General features: G+C 41.5%; 1 protein-coding gene across 1 annotated transcript in view; it reads left to right on the top strand.

The window, feature by feature from the left end:
- HPSE (heparanase) overlaps nt 1-25,467 on the top strand; it is a 50,655-nt gene that overhangs the window by 16,637 nt on the left and 8,551 nt on the right. Inside the window, exons 2-11 of the mRNA XM_003923967.3 lie at nt 3,968-4,113; nt 7,534-7,659; nt 12,912-13,085; nt 14,553-14,721; nt 15,381-15,428; nt 15,954-16,047; nt 16,485-16,591; nt 19,079-19,193; nt 21,415-21,533; nt 22,534-22,680. Coding sequence (XP_003924016.2) covers nt 3,968-4,113; nt 7,534-7,659; nt 12,912-13,085; nt 14,553-14,721; nt 15,381-15,428; nt 15,954-16,047; nt 16,485-16,591; nt 19,079-19,193; nt 21,415-21,533; nt 22,534-22,680 — 1,245 coding nt within the window. The remainder of the gene's footprint in view (nt 1-3,967; nt 4,114-7,533; nt 7,660-12,911; nt 13,086-14,552; nt 14,722-15,380; nt 15,429-15,953; nt 16,048-16,484; nt 16,592-19,078; nt 19,194-21,414; nt 21,534-22,533; nt 22,681-25,467) is intronic.

Here is a 25,467-nt window from a genome sequence, read left to right as displayed (position 1 = left end):
CCCTGTTTTCCTGTCAGCTGGGGGCACTTGTCCTTCCAGTGTCCCACTTCCCTATAGTAAGCACAATGGTTACACTGTAGGCACAGCAACTAGACTGGGTAGCCTTCCAGGAGCCCCCATTCCCCGCCCTTCTGGGGGCGCTCCTCTAATAGTGGCAGCTATCAAGTCAGCGCTTTGTCGAGCTTGACGCTCGTTTTCTGTACGGCTTACTGCATCTCTGTTTACAAACGCCTGGTTAGCTATTGCCAATAACTGTGAAGTATTCATGCTCACAAATCCTGCTGCTTCTGTAACTTTCTCCTAATGTCTTCTGCACACGGACTGACTAATGCCATATTTACCATGCATTTGTTTTCAGGCCTCTCAGGATCGAAAGGAGTCACATGCAATAGACTTCACGCAGTCTTTCATAAAACTGTGCCGGGCTTTCCTCTTTCCCTTGAATGACTTCAGAGACTTTATTGATATTTGTAGCTTTCTGGGCTCCCTTTTTCAATCCTTCCAGTAAGGCCGGTCTGTACCGGGTTAGCCTTTTCATGCCCTTTGGGGTGTTTGGATCCCCCTTGGGGTCAGTCCCTGGCAGCTGGGCCCTGACATACTCTTGGGAGTTCTGGTAACCTACTGGAACATGCTCCTCCAAACATTTGGAAGCAGCTTGGAGTACTCGCCGCCTTTCTTCAGTGTTAAAAAGATACATAAGCAGCTGGTGGCAGTCAGCCCAAGTGGGGTTATGTGTCTGGACAATAGTTTGCAGTAGGTCAATGAGAGCTTGGGGCTTCTCGGTATAAGACGGGGTGTTATTTTTCCAGTTGATAAGAGCAGCCGAGGTGAACCGCAGGTAACGTGAAAACATGTCTTTCCACCATCTACTCCCGTATACCTTTGCTCTCTGAAAGGCATCTGCACCCCTGCCTTGGGTTGCAGATGGGCTGCTAGAGGGGGAGTTCCTCCCGTTAGGTGGGTGGCTATGGGAGGAGTCTCTCCGCGTTCTTTCTTTTCTGGGTGGTTTGGAGATGTGCAATTCTGGCAGGGTGCTGAGGCTTCAGGCCCAGGGACAAGGAATCCTTCCTCCTGACAAGGGGGAGGGAGTATCATCAGTAAAGCTCTTCTGCTGTTGGATCTGTCAGGACCTTAGCAGCCTGCGTCCCTCGGCGGGTGGTGCAGGATTTCTCCCCAGCTGCCTGCCCCTTTGCTATTGTTAAGTTGCTGCCTATTCTCTCAGCCACCATGGAGGGTTTAGAACCAGCTGTAGCCACAAGTCTATGTATGGAAATTGATCAGGGTGTCCTAGCTTGCATGTAACCTTATGCCATACTTTGGAGACAAGAGACCTGTCTAGGCTTCCCTCTGAGGGCCAATCCACCCCAACCAAATGCTGGCCAGTCTACCTCACATAAGGTCCTCAGCTTTCCCGGTGTCATAGTCGCTCCATAATCCCCACTAAATCCCTTCTTGAAATTTTTCAGCATAGCTCCTGAGGAGTAGGCTTGCTGTGAGTGTGACCCATGTTGTGCACAGAAAGCAGTACTCACAGGCAATAGAGTTTTACTCCACCCTCAGTTTTTCCCTCCCTGTACTGCGTGACACACTCTTTCACTTTCCCTTCAGGCCGGTAGGACCTTCTCCCTCTCGGGAGTGCTTGTGATGCTGATTGACATTGGAGAGTCCATTAATCCCCCTGCAATACCTAGACTGTGAGGGCACCTCCTTCTAGCCATATGTGGATTGCCCCTAATCTGAGCTGGCCCCACAATACACTCTGAGCTAACAGACCTCTCTAATGGACCTGCCGTGCCCACATTTCATGGCTGGTGAGTCCAACGGGACCCCTCCAATCACTCACATAGTCATGCACCTCCCCCAATTTTTGCCACCCTGCACGAATACACTCTGATTTTCGATTCAGGCCGGTAGGACCGTCTCCCTGCTTTCAGATGCCACTTAGCATTGGAGAGTTCATTAATCCCCCTGCAATACCTAGATTGCGAGGGCACCTCCTTCTAGCTGTATGCGAATCTCCCCTAATCCCAGCCAGCCCCACAGGAGCCTGCAGCCCTAACAGACCTGCCGCTCCCACATCTCAAGGCCGGTGAGTCCAGTTGGATCCCTCCAATCACTCACACAGTCGTACACCTCCCTCCACCCAAACAGAAATCAAAAGCAAGACTTCCAAAGTTAGTTACACAGAGAGAGAGAGAGACCCAAGTTCAAGAGTGCGGAATCCAGCATACGTGGGTGAGTAGGCTACGTTTCCACTTAAAGGAGGTGGGCAAGTTTCCCAGGACCGGTCTTACCGTGTTTTTGTCATCCGAACACTTCAGGCACCCATTCCTTCTCGGTGTTCAGCCACTGGGTGGATCCACATTGTGGGAGCCTACCCTGCTTTTGCTCTGACGAGGCATTGTCTGGGCTGCAGTCCCCATAGGGGTGCTCTGCAGGGCAAGGCAAAACCTCCTGGGAGGCTGTCCCCGCCATCCACCAAACAAAACTCATTTCCCAGTCAGGGAACCAAAATGAAGCAGGGGCGGCCGCAAGCAAACCTCTCGAACACGGAACGGGGAAGGAAGAGTTGATTTATTCGGCCAGGAACTGCGGCAGGTGAAAATACCTTAACAACCAAGCTCCTTGACAAAGAAAATCCTTGCCCTTTTAAAGGCTTACAATTCTAGAAATCACATATGAAAGGCTCTTGATCCATGAAGTAGGTGTGGGGTATGTTATTAGCTGGGGTTTTGATCGTGTTTAAGCAAAAACAATGCCTTCTGGAAAGATTCCTCCATATCATGCCTGCGATCTACAGGAGTGTGATTAAGGGTGGCGCCAGGTCTGCCAGCCTTTACTTTTATTGAAATGCAATGTAGAAGTCTAGGGGGAAGGAGTCTTCAAAGCTTAAGAGGATTAAGGGTCTCCTTCCTCAGCATAGCCTCCCCCTTTATCAACATCTCCCCCAGAGCAGTGTTTGTTCTAGTGGATGAAGCTACACTGACACATCTTCATCACCCAAAGTCCATAGTTCACAGTAGGGTTCGCTGTTGGTGTACATTCTATGGGTTTGGGCAAATGTATAATGACATGTATCCACCATTAGAGTATCATACATAGTATTTTCAGTGCCCTGCAAATCCCCTGTTCTCCACCTATTCATCCCTCCATCTCTGCATTTCCACCCCCAACCCCTGGTGACCACTGATCTTTTTACTGTCCCATAGTTTCAGACTGTTTTGTTTTTTTTTTTCAGACAGACATAGAGCTCTTACCCTTAGTTTCCATTCTCTTATTTCTTTTTACCCATCAATCATAAAAGGCTATGAGGTTTTTTATTTAAGTGTTGAACACTATCCTACTTGTCAAGTTAAAATATAAGCTCCTGGCTGGGTGCAGTGGCTCCTGCCTGTAAACTCAGCATTTTGAAAGGCTGTGGCAGGAGCATCACTTGAAGCCAGGAGTTCGAGACTAGCCTGGGCAACATAGCAAGACCCTGTCCCTACACACAGACCACACACACACACACACACACACACACGCACGCTCTTGCCAGAATTAAAGCTGCAAGTTGCCCTCAGGTGCTTAGATCAGTCCTTCAATTAGATTCAGATTGAGTTGCTTCCTCTTTGAAACAATGATTCCCTTTCTATCATGCCCAATAAGAAAAAAAAACTAAAATTAAACAATATTGCCTGTAATCCCAGCTACCTGGAATGTGGAGGCACAAGAATTGTTTGTGCAAACAAACAATTGTTTGTCCCGGCAAGCAGAGCTTGCAATGAGCTGAGATTGTGCCACTGCACTCCAACCTGGGCAACAGAGCAAGACTCTATCACAAAAACAAAACAATATGATTTTTTCCTCTAAGTCCTGCACAGGAAAATGTTAAGAAATAGGTCTACCAGGAAACAAGGAAGTAAGAATGTTTGACTAGATCTTCTTGGAAAAAGTAATTCTACTTTCTTGCTTGTCTTCCTAACAGTTCTTCAAAGCTTCGTACTTTGGCCAGAGGCCTGTCTCCTGCGTACCTGAGGTTTGGTGGCACCAAGACAGACTTTCTAATTTTTGATCCCAAGAAGGAGTCAACCTTTGAAGAGAGAAGTTACTGGCAATCTCAAGTTAATCAGGGTGAAAATTGTTAAAGATTAACTCTATATTTTAAGTAATGTGAGTTCGTCATGAGAATGCTCAGAGAAAAATGTTATTGCTCACACAACCACCGCACCTGGCCTCACACCTAACAGTTCATAAGAGATTAACGTCCTCTCCCCTCATCTGGCCCGTGGAGGAACCTGAACAAAAGGAGGAGGCAGGGCTGGGTGTGGTGGCTCATGCCTGTAATCCCAGCACTTTGGGAGGCCAAGGAGGGTGGATCACCTGAGGTCATGAGTTCGAGACCAGCCTGACCAACATGGAGAAACCCCCATCTCTACTAAAAATACAAAATTAGCTGGGCGTGGTGGCTCATACCTGTCATCCCAGCTACTCAGGAGGCTGAGGCAGGAGAATCGCTTGAATCCAGGAGGCAGAGGTTGCTATTAGCCAAGCTGGCGCTACTGCACTCCAGCCTGGGCAACAGAGCAAGACTCCATTTCAATAAAAAAAGAAAAAGAAAAAAAAGGAGGAGGCAGTGGGCAGTTTTCCTTACCATGATGTTTGTCATGTTCAGTGTGAGACCTCATAAAAAAAGATGCCCTGAATATAACTGAAAGCTCATTGTGCTGCAAATATTAATAGAACAGTGATTGTAGCTGAAGGACAGAGCTGCTTGGAGGGAGCAAGCAGGTAGAATTGCATCAAACTAAAGAGAGTATTTCTAGCTGAAGACACGATGACAGATTGAAGGATACAGATTCTAAAAATAGAGTGTGAGCGAAAGAGATCCATGATCACCTGGGTGAGTTTAAATATTTGGACTTCTAAATGAAATACAGATGCTGTTCACATACATAGGAGTCCCTGAGCAAGTGCTCCCAGGCAGAACACTCATGCCGAGTCTCCCAAGTCCAGAAGATGTATAAAATATAAATTTACTAGAATACATTATATACACGTTATTATAATTCAATGGTATATACAATATTTTCAGTACTTTTTTTCTTTTTAAATTATTAAAAAAGGGGGCAGGGAAAAAGAAAAAAAAGTGTTAAAAAAATATAGATACAGTCTCTCTACATTGCCCAGGCTGGTCTCAAACAGACTCTAATGTTGGAGCTTATACACCTTCAGGGCCATCCATTTTACACACGTTTTATTTTATACACGTTTTATTTTATAGAATGTGTGTAAAATGGCCCTGGAGGTGTATAAGCTCCAACATCAGGTTCTGATTTTAGCAAGCCTGTCAGGGGATTCTGATACTGAAAGTCTGTGGCCTTCACCTGAGAAACCTGCCTTAGGGAGCCATGAAAATGTGTCCCGTCTTTCAGAAGTGCTATCAGACATCCAATGGAAGTTAAATCAGTATCTTAATTACTAGGCTGGGTGCAGTGGCTCACACCTGTAATTTCAACACTTTGAGAGGCTAAGGCAGGAGGATCACTTGAACCCAGGAGTTTGAGACCAGCCTGGGCAACATAGACAGACCCTATCTATATTTTTTTTAATAATTGTTTTTCTTTTTTATTAACCTTTTTTCCCTGCCCCCCTTTTTTATAATTTAAAAAGAAAAAAAGTACTGAAAATATTGTATATATCATTGAATTATAATAACATGTATATAATGTATATATTCATTATGTGGAATATTTGATTATTTCATATATTATATCTTTTCCTTCTGTTTATTTCCTCCAGTTAGGAAGTATTTAGAACAGTTCATCAGTAATTCGGGCTAAATTGATGGAATAGTAATTAGAGAAAACAGAAAAAAGATAGTTGGGTTCTCTTTGAACACCAGGTTGGAATTGTTTATAGGTTTGTTTTGTGTTTTGGGGGCGTTTTTAGACAGAGTCCTACTCTGTTGCCCAGGCTGGAGTGCAGTGGCACAATCATACCTCACTGCGGCCTCAACTTCTTGGGCTCAACCAATCTTCCCACCTCAGCCTCCTGAATAGCTGGGACCACAGGTGCATGCCACCACACCCAGCTATTTTTAAAATTTTTTGCAGAGACAGTCTTTCTACTTTGTCCAGGCTGGTCTCAAACTCCTGCACTCAAGTGATCCTCCTGTCTTAGCCTCCCAAAATGTTGGGATTACAGGTATAACCACCACACTTGACCTAGTTTCTGTTTAGACTTGGCCCTTTCCCACCAGTCATGTGTGTCCCAAAGATCTCATAAGTTCAGACAGGAAACTGTCCTTTGCTCATCAGTTTTCTTCATCCTCTGTCTAGGAGGATGGTGGGTGGGGGGAACTGGGGTTATCCAAGTTCCTCTGAAACATCCTCTGTGAGCCCAGGGACAGATGAGGCACCAGCTGCCAGCGAGTCAGTGTGCAGCATTCCCAGGCTGGAGTACAATGGGGGGAATCTCAGCTCACTGAAGCCTCTGCCTCCCAGGCTCAAGTCATCCTCCCACCTCAGTCTCCTGAGTAGCTGGGACCACAGGCACACGCCACCACACCCGGCTAATTTTTTGTATTTTTAGTAGAGACAGGGTTTTACTATGTTGTCCAGGCTGGTCTCTAACTCCAGAGCTCAAGCTATCCATCCGCCTCGGCCTCCCAAAATGCTAGAATTACAGGCATGAGCCCCTGTGCCTGGCCAGGGTGGATTTTTTTCAGTGCACAAGTTGTGGCCCCAGAGCTTTGATGGTACCAAGTTCGAAGGCAGAAAAAGTCAACGGTTCCCACCCATCCTACCTCCCATGATGGCAAGAGGAAATCACTACACTGCAGATACAGTTAGTGTAAAACAAATTGCTGTGGATTTTGAAAGTGAACCTTAAGAGAACTGTACTGTTTTCGTCACTAGGGTTCTCTGGTTATTTCAAGCTTTTTTTTTATTTTTGAGACAGAGTCTCACTTTGCTGCCCAGTGTCACTCAGGCTGGAGTGCAATGGTGCGATCTTGGCTCACTACAACCTCCAGGAGTGGGGAAGTGATTCTCCTGCCTCAACCTCCCAAGTAGTTGGGATTACAGGTGCCTGCCACCACACCCAGCTATTTTTTTGTAATTTTAGTAGAGACGGAGTTTCACCATTTGGCCAGACTGGTCTCAAACTCCTGACCTCAAGTGATTCACCCATCTCAGCCTCCCAAAGTGCTAAGATTACAGGCATGAGCCACTACGCCTGACCAGTAATTTCAAGATTCTGAGGAGCCCTCTAAATTATTAAATAACTTGGAGCTATGTCCAACATATCCGTGTTCAGTGTATGTTCAATATTGCTTAGGAAACCTGCCCTTGCTTGTTTTCTTTGTGGTGATTGATAAGCCAGCAAATTTGACATATATTACAGAATGTATCTTTTCTCTGCTCTCCTACCTCATAACCAGAACTTATTTATCCTGCTTTAGTCACATAGATAACTAACTAAATAAATATATGGAATTTCAGCCTGCTTACTGTGAAAATAGATCCTCTAAATGATCTCTTCCACTTGCAGATATTTGCAAATCTGGATCCATCCCTCCTGCTGTGGAGGAGAAGCTGCAGTTGGAATGGCCCTACCAGGAGCAATTGCTACTCAGAGAACACTACCAGAAAAAGTTCAAGAACAGCACCTACTCAAGTAAGAAATGAAAGGCACCCTAGAGGTATTCCAGCCCAGAGATATTTGGATAGGCTGGACCCAGGCACCAATCTAGCAAGTCCTACAGAAGTTGTATAAAGCTAAAAATATTGAAGCATTTCCCAAATGGGAAATCCTGAACTCAAAATTTGTTTGTTTTTTCTTCATCTGACATTGCCTAGTAGCCACAGAGTGAAAGATAAATCAATCATTCATGATCTAACAATGACCTTCACTGCTCTAAAAAACTAGGGAGTCAGGAAAAATATGAATATATTCCTTATGTAAAATTAAAATACAGATACGTAAAGGGTAAAATGTGGACATCATTCATACCTTGCTGTCCATCCCCTCCCAGAAATAACTCCCAGGATGCATTGGCTTAGAGCATTAGAGCATCATGAGTCGCTCCAGACGGTCTTGGCCATCGAGCAGAATTCTTTTTGTTTCCTCTGAGGCTTTGCAGACACAGAGCTAGCTCAGCTAACTATTATTGTATTTCCAGTCACTAAAACAGTCTTCCAGTCTTCCAAGTAGGATGACATTGTCACATGGGGCTTTAAAGCAAATGAAACAAGCAATCCTCTTTTTAACTATGAATTATATTTTTATCTGAAGGTTGACATTTATACCCAACTGAGGGGTGATGTCGCCCCATGTCTCAGTTAGAGAAGTAAACTGCTCAGATACTCTAAAGCTCTTCTCTTGACTTTTGAAAATAAATTGTCTTGAAGTGACTATACTTTATCTGGGTTAGTTAACATTATTTAAAGTATATTGTTTTAATTAATAAATTGTGTTTGTAAGATTTTACTATATACTACCTGGAGTTCCATGTATCAGATGGATTTCAAATTTATATACATTTTTATGTATATGGTACAGAAAAATATGTGATCCATAAGAAATCAGAAAATACTTTATATGCTAATAGCTAATGTCCTCTAAACTTTTTTTTTTTTTTTGCATTTTAAGAGGAAAATCAACTCTTATACTTTAGTAAGTGTAATTAATTATTGAATGAAATATGACATAAGGCAGGGCCATCTCAGATCCCATTAAAGGAATGATATGTACCAGAGAACCACAGAAGTAAGGTCATGTTTGTGATAAATCATTATAGCTCTACTAGGAGAAGACCCTGAGGTATTAGGTAATTAATGGATTTGCTCTTAAAACACATGTCCCGGAAGATATAGGTAAGTCTTGCGGGGGGTCATATTAAACATTATACCAGTTTATCTCAAATTTCTAAGAAAGTTTTGCGACTTCACATGATCTTTCTATTACCAAAATGGTAGGTTTCCAACTCTAGTACTTGGCTTTCATAGTTCCTACACCAGGGGAAATGCCTTCCTCTGCTAACTGTGCAACTGGATTAGTTAGTGTGAGTCCAGCCACCCTGCTGGCAATTCTAAAATGTATAACGAATACAGAATTTTATTTGTATTTGAAACATTTGACTTCTGGCTTGAAATTTTCAGTTTTCATGGGTACGTCATGGAAACATAGAAATCTACTGTGTTTAGTTTGGGCACCTACTCGTTGTAGTGACAGATATTTCAGAAGCCAATAGGAGATTCCACACATTGTTCTGAACCTGTGGCTGAGGCTGGTAATGCCTGAGTGACATGGGGACATACCATAGAGGAAGAGGTAGCAAAAGCCTGCTGAGACAAGGACATGTTCATTGCTTAGCTAGGGGCCTGCAACCTTAAAACAGGTGTCCCAGAAGATATAGGTAAGTTTTCTAACACAGGTCCTCTTGAATGGTGTGCTCCACTTAAGTAGAAGATGACGAAAACATCTGTCATGAGAATATGGACTCACATTTTAAACCTGTTTGAGCAGAAAAAGGAAGCAATGTTACAGATGTAATTCTGGGTATGACAGCAGAAAGGATGACTCCCTTATTAAAGCTATCATCCTGAGTGAGCTACTATGTACTTCTTCTCCTCCTGTTCCCCTCACCACCCCATTCTTCCATCCCCTACCCCCTGGCCCACCCTGGATGCTGACATAGACTTACGTGGTATAGTACAAGGGAAAGAGTCTGCCATTTTTTTCGATGTGTCATCTTGGTTATCTTCATTCCCAGGATCTCGCCGCTCTTTATACAGTAAGAGATGAGAGTTTGGAAAAGGATTGGGGATGCAATAATGAATTGCAAGTTTTTTTAATGTTCTTTCTATTGTGGGGAAAGAGTAGGCTAGGTGGCCCTTCTTTGTTTAAAAAAAAATTTTTATTTTAGAGTAGATTTGGCCAGGCATGGTGGCTCACACCTGTAATCCCAGCACTTTGGGAGGCCGAAGCAGGTGGATCACTTGAGGTCAGGAGTTTGAGACCAGCCTGGCCAACATGGTGAAATCCTGTCTCTACTAAAAATATAAAAATTAGCCAGGCCTCATGGCATGCACCTGTAGTCCCAGTTACTTTGGTGGAGGAGGCAGGAGAATCGCTTGAACCCCACGAGGCGGAGGTTGCAGTGAGCCAAGATCGTGCCACTGCACTCCAGCCTGTGTGACAGAACGAGACTCTGTCTCAAAAAGAGAAAAAAAAAAGAGTAGATTTGAACTCAGTCGTCAATAGCCTCTATTCCAGGAGATGTTACAGTTTGTTATGTTATAGGGGGTGTATAATAGAATTTCAAGCTATGTAAATTCCAAGCACATTCAGAAGAATGAAGAAGTGGAGGAAGGGGAATGTATGAGCGCAAGCATTCCAGGTTTTGTGAAAATGCTATAATCTTTGTACACAGGGATAGTACAAAGTGCTATTTATCTGTAGGAGATTTTTTGTGATTTACAGACAGTTTTCACACATGATATTTCAACCTTGGTTTCATGGAGTAGGCATGTGATGGTGTTTGTCCAAGAACTGTAGATCCATAGCTGAGGTTCATGTAGGGTAAAGATATTACCCCCCATCATATTATGATCTGTAAGTGGGAGAGCTGTGCCTGGAGCTCAAGTCTTACAATTCCTGATCTAGGACACTTTCTACAACATGATTTTGCAATATACAAGCCTATAATATGTGACTAAAGCAGGTGAGTCACCCCTTGTAACAGGCTCTAGTAATGGTACTGCCACCAAACGGCTGTGTGATATTGGGCAAAGACTTACCTTGTTTGGATCTCAGTTTCCTCCTAGAAAAATGAGGGCAGAGGTTAAGCTGGTGATCCCAAAGCCTCCATATTGCCCTAAATTGTGGATCTAGATCCAGTAGAATGCTGGGTCACAGGACTCTAGAGAGTTTTTCAAACCCAGAGTTCTGTCATTCCTTGACGGTAGGCAGCAGTGTTTGGAAGTGGGTGACACAGCAAATATCAAAACACGTAAAACTTACAAGAGTTGTTTCTGCCTGATGGCCTTTATAATTAATATTTTGTTTTTTGTTTTTTGAGACAGAGTCTTGCTCTGTCACCCAGGCTGGAGTTTAGTGGCGTGACCTCGGCTCACTGCAACCTCCACCTCTCAGGTTCGAGCAATTCTGTCTCAGTGCCTGCCGAGTAGCTGGGACCATAGGTTCATGCCACCGCACCCAGCTTATTTTTGTATTTTTAGTAGAGATGGGTTTCACCATATTGGTCAGGCTGGTCATGAACTCTTGACCTCAGGTGATCCATCTGCCTCAGCCTCCCTAAGTGCTGGGATTACAGGCATGAGCCACCGCACCCAGCCTAAATAGTTAATATTTAACATTATACTATAGTTATCCAAGTAATTCAGGCCAAAGATTTAGAAATAAAACAAAAACAAAGTCACTTTTAAGGTGTACATTTGCCAGATAGATAATTTTTTTTAAAAACTACAAGAGTTCAGGAATGAATTACTCTTTAATAAACGACTCTAGATATACATGAAAATTGGAAGGACTTTCTATGCATATGATAATCAATTTAAAGACAACATTTAAAGTAATATTGTTGCCATTCTTGAAAAGTGATGATATAACAGCTGATGGTTTAAAAAGCAGAGGACAGAAGTCCCCAAACTTATGGTACCTTAATATCTCAGAAAATTTTTTTACAGCATGGCTAGGCCACAAAAAATACCTGTGTTTTGATTATTAAATTGTAAAATCTACACAACCTAATAGTAATAGGTCTTGTGTTGTCCAATAGATGCTCATGTTTTTCTCTTGGAAACTTAAAAGGTCCTGCAGTGCCTCTGTGAATAGCATTGCCTGGCTAAAGTTGAATTTCAGATAAATAACTAATTTTCTTTTCCTTTCTTTCTTTCTTTCTTTCTTTCTTTATTTATTTATTTATTTATTTTGAGACAGGGTCTCATTCTGTTGCCCAGGCTGGAGTGCAGTGGCATGATCATGGCTCCTTGCAGCCTTGACCTCCCTGGGCTCAGGTGCCTCCCACCTCAGCCACCCAAGTAGCTGGGACTACTGGAACGCACCATCATGCCCAGCTAATTTTTGTGTTTTTTGTAGAGACGTGGTTTTGCCATGTTGCCCAGGATGGTCTTGAACTCTTGGGCTCAAGTGATTTGCCCACCTCAGCCTCCCAAAGAGCTGGGGTTACAGGCATGAGCCACTGCACCTGACCCCTGTGTTAAGTATTTCTTCACGATTACATAGGACTAAAAATTATGCACTAAAAATTATTTATTGCTTATCTGAAGTTCACATTTAACTAGGTGTCCTGCACTTTTAGTTACTAAATCCTGCAGCTGTACCCATACATTCACTGGTGCTCCCCAGCCTGCTTTGTACAGAGTTTGGAAACCACGGTCCTATATCCCTAGGCCAATTTTTTAATGTAAAATTTGATTCATTTTAAATAAATAAATCATATACAGGAATTTTTTTAAAAATTGTTTTAAATATAATTTAAATTATCAAAATGTTTTTTTACTGAACTTGTGACCAGAGACATTTAGATCGTGGAGAGTGGGCTTTATGCTAACTAATGACAGTCTGGCTATTCATGTGGAGCACTGAGCTATAAATTGTGGCTTCCCCAATTCTCCTCATGTCACTTGAACAAAACCTAAGTGTCAGACCAGAGCTTCTGGTATCTTCCATGGGACTTCATTCAACAGCTGGAGCAAATGAAGTCAGGTTGATATTTTTCAAAATTTTCCCAATTTTGTTATCTCATAGACATAATCATTTATTAGGACTAGAATTTCTTCAGTTTAACGACAGAAATAGTAATTCATTATGAAAAGCAAATCTGGAGGCCTTCTTCATTGTGGTGCCAAGCTAATCATTAAATTGCAACGTTTTTCTTTTAGGAAGCTCTGTAGATATGCTGTACACTTTTGCAAATTGCTCAGGACTGGACTTGATCTTTGGCCTAAACGCATTATTAAGAACAGCAGATTTGCAGTGGAACAGCTCTAATGCTCAGTTGCTCCTGGACTACTGCTCTTCCAAGAGGTATAACATTTCTTGGGAACTAGGCAATGGTAAGTACCCAAGGGAATAATTCATTAATAAGGAGATGCCCCACTAGCATTATTTCTTCCTATTTATGACACCCTTTTTAATATTAGCAAATATACTTCTGCCTGGGCACATTCTTACAAGTGCTCAACAATGCAACTTTTGGAACTGCAGATGGCAGAAAACTCCTATATCTATTCCAGAACCTATTATTGCTAATCTCAGTTTATGTTACATTTGAAGTGAGAACCAGCTGGAGCTAGCAACCTTCCTAGCTCCCAAGTTCCCTTGAGATTTTCAGAATCATTTTACCCTATCATGCTTGGCAGGCTGGCCTCAGCAAAACTGGGAAGTTAGTAGTTTGTTTTATTCATCCTTTCCTACCTGAGTCAAGCTCCTGATTATCTCCTTCTTCACAATTTTTTGCAAAGAACTTGTAAATTCTAACTATAAGTATTCATGATTAGCCACATTTATTCAAAACATAGAGTGCTTTTTCCACATATCGACCAATAGAAATGAGGATTAAATGGGAAATGAAATGTAGTAATAAGGTGAACACATGTCTTCTTCCTCCTCAAACTTTTTTTTGTTTGTTTTTTTGAGACAAGGTCTTGCTCTGTTACCCAGGCTGGAGTGTGGTGGCATGTTACTAGCTCACTGTAACCACCAGCTCCTGGACTCTTGCAGTCTCTCACACCCCAGCCTCCTGATTAACTGGTACTTCACTATGCTTAGCCAATGTTTTTTTCCTTTATCTTGTTGTGGTGCCCAGGCTGGTCTCAATCTCCTGGACTCAAGTAATCCTCCTGCCTCAGCCTCCCAAAATGCTGGGATTACAGGCATGAGCCACTGTGCCCGGTCCCAACCATTTTTTTCTAAAGTAAATGAGATTATTAGATATGGAGCATAGGCTACTTCCCAGATATCCATCTATATTGGTTTGTTACCCTCATTATTAACTTCAAATTGTTCAGTAGTCCCTCATAGCTCAGTTATACAGTTAAAATTTTTGTTTCATTTTTCTGGAGTATCTTATCTATAACTACGAGTTTTACTTTACCTATTTTTTTGAGACAGAGCCCTGCTCTGTGACTCAGGCTGGAATGCAGTTGCATGATCATGGCTCACTATAGCCTCGACCTTCTGGGCTCAAGTGATCCTCTCTCTCAGCCTCCCAAGCTGGGGCTACAGGCGTGTACCACCATGTCCAGCTAAAAATTTTTTTTTTTCCTGTGGAACAGGGTCTTACTGTGTTACCCAGACTGGTCTCAAAATCCTAGCCTCAGGGGATCCTCTTGTCTCAGCCTCCCAAAATGCTGGAATTCCAGGCATGAGCCATAGCACCAGGCCTGATTTTACTTTTCTTGACTTTGAATTATAAGTTTTTGTAATTTGGAAAATGTTTTGTTGCTTTTACATATTTCTGTTATGTTTGCTTTTAAATACAACATTTCTTGATATATATTTTGAGAATTGCTGTATTTCAGAACCTAACAGTTTCCTTAAGAAAGCTGATATTTTCATCAATGGGTCGCAGTTAGGAGAAGATTTTATTCAATTGCATAAACTTTTAAGAAAGTCCACCTTCAAAAATGCAAAACTCTGTGGTCCTGATGTTGGTCAGCCTCGAAGAAAGACTACTAAGATGCTGAAGAGGTAGGAACGAGAGGATGCAGAATCACTTTTCTTGTCTTCTTTTTTTTTTTTGAGGCAGTCTTACCACTCCACCCAGAATAGAGTGCAGTGGTGCAATCATAGCTCATGGCAACTTTGACCTCCCAGGCTCAAGCAATCATCCCATCTCAGCCCCACAAATAGCTGGCACTACAGGTGAACACCACCACACCTGGCTACTTTTAAATTTTTTTTTGTAGTGATGGGGTCTCCCTTTGTTACGCAGGCTGGTCTTGAACTCCTGTGCTCAAGCCATCCTCCCATCTCAGCCTCTCAGATTGCCGGGAATACAGACATGAGCCACCACACCCAGCCACCACTTTTCTAAAAAAAAAAAAAAGAAACTCTCTGGTAGACAATCCTCAATAGTCCACATGATGTTATTAAACAATTTGCTGCCTGAATACATGATTTGCCAAAAAAATAAAATTTTGACTGGTTCAGAATATCAAGAGATCTGAGGCAAATAACACCTATGGTAAAATTTACTAACAGAATTAGGAATTTTGTGTTCACCTGATCCTAAAGCAGTAACCGCCCGTTTTTAGGGACTAAAACTCTCATGCATATATTGTGCATATATATGTATTATCATATGACGACTGAGTTGAGTGATAACTTATTATAATTTTTTTTTCTAGTTTCCTGGAGGCTGGTGGAGAAGTGATTGATTCAGTTACATGGCATCAGTAAGTATGTCTCCTATTCTTAATACTAGGAAAGTAAGGCTGGCTTTATTTATTACCTAGTTTTCAAAAAGTTAGTTCCATTTAACTGCCGATTGGCTTTGCAGTTCAAATAAGAAACTAATAGTGTCTCAATTAGCACAGTACTCCAGTTTTAATATTAATAAAACAAAAATTTAGTTATTTTAAATAATATGGTGGTTTCTAGAAAGATCAAAGAACAGTGCCAATTAAACCATGGAACATACAAGTAGCTAAAACCAATTACTTGCCAAAGAATCAGTAACCTACGAGTGCATGTACTTGCCCCTGTGTTTTTTCAAGACAGAGTGATAGATTTCTAGTTACTTGCATAGAACAGACACTTCCTCATATCCGCCTTTTATCTTGGTCTTTCCCTAGTAGAACTTCTACCTTTTCTTAGTAACAGGTGAGTGGGAGAGGCAAGAAGGAGAATAAGGTCAGCCATTAGCCTAAAAGTAGAAAGTAAAGTTTGGGGTTTTTTAAAATATTTTCTGAATAATTTAGCTACTACTTGAATGGACGAACTGCTACGAAAGAAGATTTTCTAAACCCTGATGTACTGGACATTTTTATTTCATCTGTGCAAAAAGTTTTCCAGGTAATAGTCTTTTTATAAATTTTTAATGCAAAACCAGAATCCCTATTTTATAGTCTAGCTAATTCTAAATCCTATAGGTGTATATATGTACGTGTTTTTCTAATTTCAGAGAACAAATTTATTCACTGTTAGTTTTCCCCTTAGCATTGGGCCTTACCCCATGTATGTGATTAGAAATTTAAAATATTTCCAATAGCCTTTAGTAGAATTAACTCACATAGATAATAAGAGTGGGTTGGTTTACTTCCTATTCCTTCCACAGCCTTCTATTCCAATAAAAGAAAATTTCCCAAGACCTAAATGACTATGAACATATTTTATAGCTATGTAGGATAGATGGGTCTAGGACTACAAGGTTTTGAATGCTGTTTAACACCACAGGTGAAGCCACACATCAACTCTTTTGCAATTACCATGGATTCTTTCCTGTTCTATAGGTGGTTGAGAGCACCAGGCCTGGCAAGAAGGTCTGGTTAGGAGAAACAAGCTCTGCATATGGAGGCGGAGCGCCCTTGCTGTCCGACACCTTTGCAGCTGGCTTTATGTGAGTGAGGCAGCACTGGCATGAGGATTCAGAGTGCAGCTCTTCTCCATCCTTCTATTCCATTGAAATAGCTCCCCAGCCAAAAAGCAGATCAAAGACAGTTTCAGTGGCTGAGCCCCAAAATTCCTACCAGATTTCATGAGAAAATTGTTTCCTAAAGCTTGATGGACATCTTTGACAAGTGTCCCAATTAATCATTGTAAGGATGAAGTGTTTTAGAAATGTTGTCCTTTAATTATGGCCCATACAAATGTCAAGTAGTACTTACTCTAAAGAAGTGCATTGTAAAAGAATGCATATAGCTGTGTCTGGTGGTTCCCTGTGATCCCAACACTTTGGGAGGCTGAGGTGGAAGGACTGCTTGAGCCCAGGAGTTTGAGGCTGCAGTGAGTTATGATGGTACCACTGCACTCTAGCCTGGCAACAGAGTGAAACACTGTCTCTCCCCACCACCGCCGTCACCCAGGCTGGAAAGCAGTGGCACAATCTCACCACACTGCAACCTCCACCTCCCAGGTTCAAGGAATTCTCCTACCTCAGCCTCCTGAGTAGCTGGGACTACAGGCACATCACCCCACTGGGCTCATTTTTGTATTTTTAGTAGAGATGGGTTTTGCCATGTGGTCCAGGCTGGTCTGAAACCCCTGAGCTCAAGTGATCTGCCTGCCTCAGCCTTCCAAAGTCATGATTACAGACATGAGCCACCGTGCCCAGCTACACCCTGTCTTAAAAAAAACACACACAACTTATAACGTATTACAAGCTTTGTCTCTCAGGAGGATACTTAGTGTATGTGGATATAATTAATAGTTTCCCAAGAAGTTTAGAGCCTGATGTATGAGGTCCCATCAGAGGGACTATCATTGAATTTAAAGATTTATTAAATCATCTCATTATCCAACACCACAAACTTGATTGCTTTAAAATACTGGTTTAGTTACATTCAGTAACTCTGTTAGTGCTTTTAATCTATAGTGCTATATCCCCACACTGAATTTTTTTTCTCTTTTCTCTCCCACCTTAATTTTTTTTCTCTCATCCTCATTCTTCTAAGCCCAGAATAAAGCACAAATCCTTTATGCTCATGGAAGCATGAAGAATAGAGAAAAGAATGGAGGTGTTTGTTTTGCCATTAACTAAAGATCTGGGGTGTCAGGGAGAGGGAGATGGAGATGGAGAAGTGGAAAGAGGTGTCGATAATAGCTTCGATGCAATTCTGCTTATTTTACATTTTACCCCTGCCGACTGCAACTTTTTCTTCAGCCCTCACACAGTCGTTGTGCAGGGACCTCATAGGGTGAAGAATTGTTGATCGGGGTGAGAACTGGTCCACTCTGCTTTGTGGAAGTTGTCTCACCCTGAAAGGGATACCTCTAGCATGGTAATAGTCTTCTAGGATTTGTTATTGTATGGAAAGATGTAAAGGGAGGGATTCTGCTGCTGCTGCATGCAGTTGTCATTTCATTTACATGACTTATGTATAATTGATGACCTCCCTCAAAGATGAATACGTTCAGAACCAGGCATGGTGGCACTCACCTCTGGTCCTGTAACCGTCCAACTGGGTCACCTTGCCCGCTGCCTAGACAGAGCGGATTATCAAGACAGGGGAATTGCAATGGAGAAAGTAATTCATGCAGAGCCGGCTGTGCAGGAGACCAGAGTTTTATTATTACACAAATCAGTCTCCCTGAACATTCTAGGATCGGAGTTTTTAAAGATAATTTGGTGGGTAGGGGTTAGGAAGCGGAGAGTGCTGATTGGTGAGGTTGGAGATGGAATCATAGGGAGTGGAAGTGAGATTTTCTTGCTGTCTACTGTTCCTGGGTGGGATAGCAGAACTGGTTGGGCCAGATTACGCATCTGGGTGGTGTCAACTGATCCATCCAGTGCTGGGTTTGCAAGGTATCTCAAGCACTGATCTTAGGTTTTACAATAGTGAGGTTATCCCCAGGAACAATTTGGGGAGATTCAGACTCTTGGAGTGAGAGGCTGCATTACCCTTAAACTGTAATCTCTAATGTTGTAGCTAATTCGTTAGCCCTACAAAGGTAGACTGGTCCCCAGGCAAGAAGGGGGTCTTTTCAGAAAAGGGCTATTGTCAGTTTTGTTTCAGAGTCAAACCCTGAACTGAATTCCTTCCCAAAGTTAGTTCAGCCTGTGCCCAGGAATATACAAGGACAGCTTAAAGTTAGAAGGAAGATGGAGTCAATTAGGTGGGATCTCTTTCACCATCATAATTTCCTCAGTTATAATTTTTGCAAAGGTGGTTTCAGTCCCAGCTACTTAAGAGACTAAGGCAGGAGGATCACTGGAGCCCAGGAGTTTGAGGCTGCAGAGAGCTATGATCACGCCACTGCACTCCAGCCTGGGTGACAGAGTGAGACCCTGTCTCTAAATAAATAAATAAAATCAAGATGGTGTGCAATTAGAATTGAGCAATTTTGTTTCCAAACCTGAAGAAAGCCTGGTCTCGCTCTGTCCCAGGTGGCTGGATAAATTGGGCCTGTCAGCCCGAATGGGAATAGAAGTGGTGATGAGGCAAGTATTCTTTGGAGCAGGAAACTACCATTTAGTGGATGAACACTTCGATCCTTTACCCGTAAGTGACCATCTTTTCCGTAATTCTAGAAGAGTGGATTAAAGTCAGCTTGGGACCCCTGGTGTTAACTTCCTGTGAATAATCAGTCCTCTCAATAACTAGACAAATCATGAGATGGTGAATTTAGGAAGAACCTTAGATATCATCCAATCTAACATTTTTTGTGTGCGTTTGAAGAGAAGAAATCAAAAGATAGGAATAACTTATTAAATGTGAGCCATTTGGGGCATAGTGTGGATTTTGTTTAAAAGAGGGATAATTTGAAATTTTATGACTCGTACAAAATAACAACTTGGACTTTCAAATGTTTTACAAAGTATTCAAAGTTATAATTGCCTACAGTAGGCTTCAAAACATTTTTTATGTTATGAAATTGTAACTTATTTAACTTTAAAATGACCCAGTACCATATATTTGCTTAAACATCTTACACTAAGAATTTACTGCTTTGTTAATAATCTTCAAGATACTTAGGAATGAAGTCTCATTTCTAACCCTTCCTGCAACTACAGTTGGTGCTAAATCAGGAAATGTTTCTTCCCAAAAAGCCTCATGGAAGATGTATATGTCTAAATATATGTCAGAGATAACATAGACGTAGCCCTGAGAAGCACGACCTTGATTTTCATAGTCTAAAATGTCATTTGCAGATACCTATCTTCTAAGAGTAATTCCTAAAGGAATTACTTGAATGTTGTAGGAAAGCTAAGAAATTTGCAAAGGGGCCAGGCACGGTGGCTCACGCCTGTAATCCCAGCACTTTGGGAGGCCGAGGCAAGTGGATCACGAGGTCAAGAGATCGAGACCATCCTGGTCAACATGGTGAAACCCCATCTCTACTAAAAATACAAAAAATTATCTGGGCATGGTGGCACATACCTGTGGTCCCAGCTACATGAGAGGCTGAGGCAGGATGATCACTTGAGCCCAAGAGGTTGAGGCTGCAGTGAGCTGCATTCACACCACTGCACTCCAACCTGGGCGACAGAGTGAGACCATGTCTCAAAAAATATATATATCTTAGTATGTATCCTTTTCATAAAGACACAATACTTTTATCTTACTTTATTAACAATAATTCATAATTCCTTAGTATCACCAAATATTTTGTCAGTGTTTCATATTTTCCTTATTGCCTAAAATATTGTTGATCGTTTATTCAAATCAGAATCCAAACAAGGTCTCTATACCGCATTTGGTTGATACGTCCCTTAAGCTTGTTCCTCTTTAAGTTTTTCCTCCCTTTCTTTCATCTCTTGTAATTTATTAATGTGAAAAAACAGGTAACTTTTTCTTAGGTTCTATAGTACTTCCCACATTCTGGAGTTTACCAAACTTTTTCCTGTGATATCATTTAGCATATTGCTCTGTCTCCTGTATTTCCTATAAACTGGTAGTTATACCTAGAATCTTCCGTTTATTTAGGTTTATTATTATTATTATTATTATTATTTGCAAGAATTCTTTATTATGTGCTTCTAGAAGCTCAAATGTGCTTTGAGCTTCCCAGGCTGGAGTGCAATAGCACAATCATGGCTCACTGCAGCTTTGACCTCCTGGGCTCAGGTGATCTTCCCACCTCAGCCTCCTGGGTACCTGGAATTACAGGTGCACACCACTACACCTAGCTAATTTTTTAGAGAAGGGGTTTCATCATGTTACTCAGACTGGTCTTCAACTCCTGGGTTCAAGCGATCTACCCACTTCAGCCTCCCAAAATGCTGTGATTATATTTTGGCCACTGTGCCCGGCATAAATAAAATTATTTGTCTCTTAAACAGATGGAAGTTTTACTTTAAAAAATTGTCTTTGTGGTGTGTGTGTGTGTGTGTGTGTGTGTGTGTGTGTGTGTGTGTGCCTGTCTGTCTGTCTGTCTGTCTGTCTAAAAGTTTGGCTTTGAACTTTGCTTTGAATTCATGGATGAAAGATGACCAAGAATACTTAAACTCTGATCATTCTTGACAGATATCCCCTAGAGGCTATATAGCCTTTTGAATTGCATCCTCCAGTGATAAAAAGCAGCAAGCAAGCTATTGCTCTCAGATTCATGGTGGTCACACGTGAGGAAAGAAAAAAAAAAAGATGAATCCTATTTAAAAGCCCCCAGGATAACAGTGATACTCTTTGTAGGATAATAATTTGCTTGCCACTGGTTTCGTTAAATAAGGAAGTAAGTAAAGATCTATTTGTGTCTCTTCTTCTCCCCAACCACCACAACCAGGATTATTGGCTATCTCTTCTGTTTAAGAAATTGGTGGGCACCAAGGTGTTAATGGCAAGTGTGAAAGGCCCAGCAAGAGGGAACCTTCGAGTATACCTTCATTGCACAAACATTAACAAGTAAGTATGAAACACGCCCTTTACCAATCATCAAGTTTTAGTGGGTAAGCACGTAACTTTACTCAAACCACCCTGTTGCATATATCTATACATTGCATAAGTATAGGCAGCTGCAGTTTAGTAAAGTTTTATATGATTTTACTTTATGTTTTATTTTTTAAAAAAAGAAAAATGATACTCTTGTAGTTTTTTAAGACAAAGGCTCACTCTGTCACCCAGGCTGTAGTGCAGTGGTGCAATCTCAGCTCACTGCAACCTCCGCCTCCCAGGTTCAAGTGATTCTTGAAAAGGAGAACAATAATAACAACAGCATTGTTTTCAAAAGTTGCAACCAGTTTCTAGAGTTGAGAAGCCACAGAGATTTTTGTAGCCTCATACTCTTGCTTGAGGTAGCAAAACATGTTCCTAAATCTCAGGTATATTCTTAGGTAGGTTTAAATCTATCATTCCTGATAAGATGATAATGAAATACTAATTCCAGCCAAAAAAGACCACCTACCATTTCCCACTGTTGGTGGCTGGGAGTTCTGTGGATAGTGAGGACCCCACTGGGAAGTAGCGAGGGGAATGGTTTGAATGGATAAGTTCATAAAAATGTCAATAGATTTAATTTTCTTATTTGTTTCAGTCATTTTATAAGGCTAGGAAAAGCCCCTGTTTGTATGTTTATAATTTGAATTCACATGAACCCACAAAATTTGCCTTTTACCTTCCTATGTCTGAAAATAGATAGTCTAGCCGGCTTCCTAGCAACTCAGTTGGTAGAGCTGTGAGGATCTCAGCATGCTTTAGCTCAAACGTTGGCAGCATGAAGAGCAATGATTTTAATCGTGTTTTCAAAATAGGACTACACGAATGGTCTAATATGATCACAAAAGAAGGATACTCAGAGGACCCACTGTCATTATGAATATGAATACTTAGGATCACATTTATAACTGAGTTTTTAATTACTTGAATTAGATAAATATTTTTATTGAGTTAACCTATTTGCTTTTAGTCCAAGGTATAAAGAAGGAGATTTAACTCTGTATGCCATAAACCTCCATAATGTCACCAAGTACTTGCGGTTACCCCATCCTTTTTTTAACAAGCAAGTGGATAAATACCTTCTAAGACCTTTGGGACCTGATGGATTACTCTCCAAGTAAGTAATTTTCCTCATTCATTTCAAAATTTCAACAAATTTATTGGTGTTTATCAGAACAGAGAGTTTAGACAGGAAGCAAAAAGCAAAGTCAACTATTTCAAGTTCTAAGAAGGCTTAATATTCAGGAAATTTCTGTGTGAATACTTACCAAGGTGAGTATAACTCACCCTGAGAGTCTAAAGCAGAAGGATGTGAACACAAACTAGCAGTTACTTAGAGAATAAGTTACTTAGAGAATAATAAGAATATGTCAAAATAACTTGACATATCAAGATCCACTCAACACATTTAAATTATTTACTCTAAAAAGACACAATTCTTGGTAACACATTTAGTAAAGCAAAATATACCTACATATAATTGCTATCAAAGGTATGTGGGTTGGTATAAAATATCATACCATGTGAGATCAGTGTGATTCTTTTACAGCATTCATTTTTATAGCAAGAAAAAGAATAGCTAGAATGTACTTTTTAAGTAGATTCTCATACACTTTAGTTCAAAAACCAGTTGTTGACTACATAATTCAATGGAGTGCCAAAAAGTGACTATGGGTCTTGAAGAGTTAGGCATATAAATATTTTAAGGTTTCCGTTCAATGTATATCGGAAGGAGTTTCTTTTTCGTGACTATTCTCATATTGGAGCATAAAAAGAGTTTACAGGCTTGGCACAGTGGCTCCTGCCTGTGATCCCCATAGTTTGGGAAGCTGAGGCAGGCGGATTGCTTCAGCCCAGGATTCGAGACCAGCCTGGGCAATATGGTGATACTCTGTCTCTACAAAAAATACCAAAATTAGCAAGAAGTGGTGGCGCGTGCCTGTAGTCCCCGCTACTTGGGAGGCTGAGGTGGGAGGATTGCTTGAGCTCAGGGGGTCAGGGCTGCAGTGAACTGTGATGGTGCTCCTGTCACCCAGCCCGGGTGACAGAGTGAGACCCTGTCTCAAAATAAATAAATAAATAAATGAAAATTAAGAGTTTACAAAATTCTCAAAATCCTCCCATCTTTGCAAATGCCACGTAAGTGATATGTTCCAGGAATATTAGCCTCGGAACCTGAGGCAGTCCAGTGAGCATGCTTTCTCCAACGTCCTATTCCCCACAGACAAACATTATTAACACTGCTCACTGTTCTTTTATGTTTTTTCCCTCTCTATGCTTGATTTTACTCTAACTATAGTCATATAATATGTAATAGGAAAAAGGCAAGGTTGGGGGAGAAGTCCAGAAGTCTTCCCAAAAGCCTTTCTAACATGGCCTCTGTATACATTTTTTTCTTTTTTCTTTCTTTCTTCTTCTTTTTTCTTGAGACAGTCTCACTCTGTCACACAGGTTAGGGTGCAGTGGCATGATCTCGGCTCGCTGCAACTTCTGCCTCCCAGATTCAAGCGATTCTCCCACCTCAGGCTCCCTAGTAGCTGGGATTACAGGCATGCCTCACTGTAGCTGGCTAATTTTTGTATTTTTAGTAGAGACAAGGTTTCACCATGTGGGCCAGGCTGGACTTGAATTCCTGACCACAAATGATCCACCTGCCTTGGCCTCCCAAAATGCTGGGATTACAGGCGTGAGCCACTATGCTTGGCTCCCTTGTAGACATTTTTAACGAGCTGTATGTTTTATAAAATACTACCATGGTTTAGTTAACCATTTTCCTACTGTTAAAATCTTTTCTTCTCCCTGTTGTAAATAATGCATTTTAGGGTAACAGATACTTTTTTCAATTTCAATTCTGATCTTTTTTGAATTCTTTTTTGGCATGTTTTGTTTGCTGCTGTTAAAAATAATTTTCTGAAGTAACTGAATAACAGTTGTAGAGTTATAAAGTGTCATAAGAGATCATTTTAATCCAACTACCCATGGAAAGCCCTTCAGGGTGACTGTTCTCTCTGGCAAGGGTAAAGTGAGCCTCTTGGGGCCTTTGCTCGCTGCTCTTAGTTCTGTTCTCTAGAGGAGGAGTTGAAAACTATACCTCATTCTTGTTGACAAGTTGGTTTGGAGGATTCCCCACTCCCCTTTCTCTGGCAGGGGAGGTTGGCATGCACTTTGTGTTTTGTTTTTAGTTAATTGTAAACATCGAAAAATTGACAGCTATTAAAATATCAGGATCTCCAGCTTTTCTTTAGAAATGGATACTTGGGCAGCTCGGGGCTTGCTTTCTCAACTAGCTGGAGTTGAAAGGGGATTGTACACTTTAGACAGGTCATTCAGCTTTATAGATACCTACAGTCTCTACCTGACCCTATTATCTTATGCCTGTCCTACTGTTCCTGCACATATCATTTTCTTGGCCCTTGTGGCATTTGAGTTTGCCACCCCTAATCTAGAGTAATGCTGAATACCTCATTTTCTCTGGGATAACTCCCGAATATCCGAAGGAAAATTGGACTGTCTTGACTTTAGGCTAACTATGTCGAATTTCTTCAATGACTATTCTTTATGCTGTATTTAGCAGACCCTATTACATTTTTTTTTTTTTTTTTTTTTTTTTTTTTTTTTTTTTGAGGCAGTCTCACTCTGTCGCCTAGGCTGGAGTGCAGTGGTGCAATCTTGGCTCACTGCAACCTATGCCAGGTTCAAGAGATTCTCCTGCCTCAGCCTCCTGAGCAGCTGGGAATACAGGAATCCACCACCACAACTGGCTAATTTTTGTATTTTTCGTATTGATGAGATTTCACTATGTTGGCCAGGCTGGTCTCGAACTCCTGATCTTAAGTGATCCGCCCACCTCGGCCTCCCAAAGTGCTGGGATTACAGGCATGAGCCACCATGCTCTGCCTCTATT

The sequence above is a fragment of the Saimiri boliviensis genome, chromosome 3, assembly GCF_048565385.1.
Source record: "Saimiri boliviensis isolate mSaiBol1 chromosome 3, mSaiBol1.pri, whole genome shotgun sequence".
Taxonomy (NCBI): domain Eukaryota; kingdom Metazoa; phylum Chordata; class Mammalia; order Primates; family Cebidae; genus Saimiri; species Saimiri boliviensis.
This window is presented reverse-complemented; position numbering and strand designations above follow the sequence as displayed.